This window comes from Mastomys coucha, unplaced genomic scaffold (genome assembly GCF_008632895.1).
Source record: "Mastomys coucha isolate ucsf_1 unplaced genomic scaffold, UCSF_Mcou_1 pScaffold22, whole genome shotgun sequence".
NCBI classification, from domain to species: domain Eukaryota; kingdom Metazoa; phylum Chordata; class Mammalia; order Rodentia; family Muridae; genus Mastomys; species Mastomys coucha.
Window position 1 is genome coordinate 144939198 of NW_022196905.1, and position 5313 is coordinate 144944510.

General features: G+C 44.1%; 1 protein-coding gene across 8 annotated transcripts in view; it reads left to right on the forward strand.

Annotated features, from left to right (window-relative positions):
- The window catches only part of Fry (FRY microtubule binding protein), a 407497-nt gene that overhangs the window by 328012 nt on the left and 74172 nt on the right, over nt 1-5313 (forward strand). For all 8 annotated transcript variants that reach the window (XM_031338824.1, XM_031338826.1, XM_031338825.1 and 5 more), the window contains one exon: nt 4679-4761. In XM_031338824.1, the coding sequence (XP_031194684.1) occupies nt 4679-4761 (83 nt within the window). The remainder of the gene's footprint in view (nt 1-4678; nt 4762-5313) is intronic.

Sequence of the window (5313 nt, forward strand, 5' to 3'; positions counted from 1 at the left end):
TCTCTCTCTCTCTCTCTCTCTCTCTCTCTCTCTCTCCCTGCCACTCACCAGTTCTCACTCTTGCTCTTCATATAAAGCCACCAGAATTACAGAGTCCCCATCCTAATTGTCTTACACAATCTATTTATCGTCCCTTTGGCCCTTACTTCTTTTCATACATATAAATGTATTTTTAGAGGCTGGATTGTCTCAGAGTAGAGAGAACGGGGTATACATTAAATGTTATGTAGATGAGTGAACATTTTTACATATAATCGCTTTGTATACAAAATACCCAATAATGACCTGCTGGGTCCATTTTTTTTCCTAAGCATCTTCCTTGTAAATGTCACAGTGAGATGAAGCTTCTACCCTCTTAATGTTATTGACGTAAGGTGGGAGAGTTGATCCCTACGTGAGTGCATGGAGACAGCCAGTTCAACCCACAGCAATCCTCACTCTCACTGGACTTGTGCTTTTTCACATCTTTTTTTTTCCCCTCTTTGGGAGACAGAGTTTCTCTGTAGCTCTAGCTGTCCTGGAACTCACTCTGTAGACCAGGCTGGCCTCAATATCTGAGTGCCTCTGCCTCCCAAGTGCTGGGATTAAAGGCGCGTGCAGCCACTCCCCAGCTGCTTTAGCACATCTTAATTACCAAGAACACCCTTTTCCTGTGGCACCAAGAACCCGTTCTTTCATAGGAGGCCTGCATGGCTCCTTCTCTCTCACCCACACTCCTGTCTTCTCATTGCCTGTGAATAAAGAGATAAAATCTGGGGCTCTGCTTTGCAAACAATTGTGAAGAGCAAGGGGATAAACAGACCAGACTCAAGGTTTTTTTGTTTTGTTTAGTTTTACTTCCTTTCATTCTATGTATATGTTGTTTGGCCTGTACATAGGTCTGAGTACCACATGTGTGCCTTGTGCCTGCAGAGGCCAGAAGAGAACATCAGATCCTCCTGGAATTGGAGTTATAGATGGTTGTGAGCTGCCTGGTGGGTGCTAAGGGTCAAACTGAGGTCCTCTGGAGGAGTGGCTGCTGCTGCTAACCACTGAACCATCCTCTGACCCTACTCTGTAAATTCTCAGTCATTTATTTTGCAGACTGAGTTTCCCATCCTCCTTTTCTTCAGGATAGAAAGCTGGTCTGTTTCTGTATTTTAACATCTCATTACAGAGTCTTTTTTGTAGCGTTAGAGTAGTGGGTGCCCTGCGTGGAGATTCTTGTTATGGCCCTTAGCACTGAGAAGCCAGTTCTCTGTGTAAGATAAAGATGAAATAGCACCTGCAGAGACATTGTCTTAGGAATATCTTGTAATCACAGTCCTCGGGAAGCTGAAGCAGGGGACTGCCACGAGCTTAAGGCTGCATTACAATTCCACCATTCCCCCTCTCAAAGGGACTCGTTTCTGCTTGATTTGGCTTCATAACCATTATATAAGACCCCTTTAGATCTGTCTCATCAACGAGTTGCATTTTGTGATACCTGTACCCATGCCATCCTGAGCAATTTCAAACCCCACTTGCTATGTACCTCAGTCCATCAGTGGCCGCTATGTACCTCAGTCCATCAGTGGCCGCTATGTACCTCAGTCCATCAGTGGCCGCTATGTACCTCAGTCCATCAGTGGCCACAGGCGCTGTGCTCCCCATCCCCATCCCCAAATATGGAAACCTCCAGATGTGGGATCCTTTCATCAACCTGCTTCTGTTATCTCTTGCCAGATGAAGTTTAGGTTCAGCACATGCTGTTTAAAGAATCACATTTTCAATACAAACATGATTAAGAAGCCTCTGGGGAAGATTGTGGTTAGCATTTGTCTACCTTCTGATATTTCAGTGTGGTTAGACTGCTCTGTGGCCTGACCTGTATGAAACGTGTGTGTGTGTGTGTGTGTGTCCCCTGTTCCATAGAGCCACAAAGTGGTGACCCAAAAGATAGGAATGGTTGAAGTTACTGAGCAACAGGCTGAGGAGAAAAGTCAACTTTTTCAGATACCTAAGAAATGAATAAAGCCAGGCCCTGTTGTATGCCTCATTGTGACAGCTCAGCGAACACAAATCCCTGATGCAGCTTTGTGACGTGACACCTAGACACAGTTGCCTTTCTCTGCCACGCCTCTGTTTCTTTTCCTAAAGCCTTACTGTTCCTCCATGTGCTGGCTGGTTTTTGTCAACTTGACATAAACTAGTGCCATTTGGGAAGAGGGAATCTCAACCGAGCATGTGCTTTCTAGATTTATTATCGATATGGACAGTACCACCCTTGGGCAGGTGTTCCTGGGTTCTATAAGAAATCAGGCTGAGCAGGCCATGGAGCGCTAGCCAGTAGGCAGCCTTCCAGCATGGCCTCTGCCGGTTCCTGCCTCCAGGCACCTGCCTTGACTTTCTTCCCTGGTTTCCCTCAGTGATGGACTGTGACCCAGGCTATCTAAGCCAAATAAAATCTTTCCTCTTCAAGTTGCTTTTGATCACAATCTCTTTTTTTAAGATTTATTTATTTATTTTATGTTTTTGAGTATACACTGTAGCTGTACAGAAGGTTGTGAGCCTTCATGTGGTTGTTGAGAACTGAGTTTAGGACTTTCGCTCACTCCGGTCGGCCCCACTCACTCCAGCCCAAAGATTTATTTATTATTATAAATAGGTACACTGTAGCTGTCTTCAGACCCACCAGAAGAGTGCGTCAGATCTCATTACAGATTGTTGTGAGCCATCATGTGGTTGCTGGGATTTGAACTCAAGACCCTCGGAAGAGCAGTCAGTGCTCTTACCCATTGAGCCATCTCGCCAGCCCGGTCACAATCTTTATCACAGTAATAGAAACCTAAACAAGACACTCCACATCCTTGTGAAGGCATGTACATCTGACAATTCCCACTGTTCTACAGGAAACAAAAGCTTGGTCTGTTGTCATCCAGGCCTGGTTGGTAGTATCCTTATACACATGTTGGCTTGAGAATTTTCTGCTGTCTGTGAATAGCCTTGGCTCTTTGCTTTGGCTACATATAAAGAAATGGATTGAATACCCTGTGTATCTTTTATGTAAACTAAGTACATATACCAATTTGGGCCTGGGATGTGCCCCAGTGGTCAAATTCTTTCCTAGCACACATGAGGGCCTGGGCTCCACTCCTAACACTATAAAGTATAATATAAATATACCATTTTGTTATATTTCTCCTGAGCTGCACCCCTGTGTTAGAATGATGAACATGAGCTATTTTAAATGCTTCAGGCATCCAGGAGCAACACATCTTACAGATCTCAATTAAAGCATAATAAAAACATGAGAAAAGCATAAAACTGGGCTGGAGTGCTGACTCAGTGGTGAAGAACACATGCTGCTATTCTGGAGAACCTGAGTTCAAATCCTAGCACCTTACTACAGCCTGCAACCATCTGCAACTCCAATTCCAAAGGACATGGCCCCCTCTTCTGGCCCTCAGGGGTACTGCATATATGGGGTACACATGAAGGCAAAGCACACAAACCCATAAAAATGTTTAAATATACTTTTTTTAAAAATCATACAATATTTCTACTATTTTATTTTCTTTAGTCACTTTTGGGGTTCTCAGGATAAAAGCCATAGAACTGGAAATGAAGGGCTTAGTCACACTGACACACAGAAGTTGCACATGTTTACCAGGGACATGGCAATATTCTGATATTTTGTGTCAAAATAGAACCCATAGGATTTCTGTCACCTCAGACATCCACTGGGTCTTAAATTGTGTTTTTGCCACTCAGATGTATCATGGCACGGACAATCTCCATGTACTGTCACCTCCCAAAGGTTGACACCAGACAAACCGTTTAACCCCCTTCAGTCTCAGTTTCCCTATTTGTAAAGTAAGTAATCCTTATGTCAAAAATGAGAGGCAAATTAACTAAATGAGACTGTGCACCTGACATTGGGGTAGCCCAGCTCTTTTCTCATAATCAAACAACAAATAATCAAAATCAAACAATTAAAAAAATAAGAGAGTCAGACAAAACGTCCTTACGAACGTATGATTACATCATCTCCCAACTATCACATTCCCGAGAATTTCCTGAGTATTTTGAGGGAAAGTTTAATTTATCCACAGCCTCCAGTTGCTTATGAAACTGCCGTATGTATCTCTGCCTCTTCCTATCTTTGCTTGTTGTCACTGAGCAGGTCTGGCTGGCCATGGAGCATGTCCTGTGCTCTGTGAATAAGGGAGCCCGGCTCCACTTCATTCCCAAACAGATGTTAGCTTTTGCAGCTGGAGCACAGTGTTATCCTAAAGCATTATTATTCTCTCAAGATTTTGACTTTTGCTTAAGAATAGGACGGACCTCTGGCCCTCCAAAAGAAATATTTCAGGTATAATGGCTGTCATTGTCCTTTAAGAAAAACATCTTAGCAACTCAGGTGGCTTTAGCGTATAATCCCAGTGCTTGGGAGGCAGAAGCAAATGAATCTCTGTGAGTTTGAGGCTAACCTGGTCTACATGGGGAGTTCCAGGCCAGCCAGGGCTACATAGTATGACTCCCATCTAAAGAAAGAGGAGTTGGAAAAAGGAGAAAAGAAAGCACCATCATTAGAACTAAGTGGTCCCCACCCACCCCTGAAGAAAAGGAAAGGGACCCACTAGCCTGTCAAATCTGCTCTTGGGTAGCAGTGCATTTACATGCAACGCCACTTCACGGCTGTGTTTTGTTTTTAAAGGTTTAGCAATGTGATCCGAGCCCACACTCGCCTGGAGTCAAGATACAGCAACAGCTCTGGAGGGTCATATGATGAGGATAAAAGTGAGTACCAGAGGCTGTGGGGTTCCAGCAGCACAGCAGAGAGCCTAACCGGTCCTGTATGTCTATGTTCTTGGTGCTTTCTACGGTGGTGTTAAGCTGGAGAACACCTAGTAAGAAGTTATCTCTTTGAAAAAAATGTGGGGGCTGGAGAGATGGCTCAGTAGTGAAGAGCCTTGGCTACTCTTATAGAGGACCCAGATTTGGTTCCCAGAACGCAACATGGGGCCTCACAGCTGCCTGCAACTCCAGCTCCAAGGGAATCTGACCCCTATTCTGACTACCTTAAGCAAATTCAATTGTGTGTGTGTATGTGTGTGTGTGTGTGTGTGTGTGTGTGTGTGTGTGTGTGTATTAATTGTTGAGTTTTGGAACTGTCTTGGAAGTAACTTAGATTTTCAGCCTTGTACATCTGAATTCCGAGGGTGGGATATGATCTATTGAAACTCCCCATGACATAGTCTCAGAAACCCTTTCTAAGCTGGAGATGTAGGAGATGGCTTCCTACAGGAATTTCCTCAAGCCACGAGGAGTTGGGTAAACCAGAAATGTTAA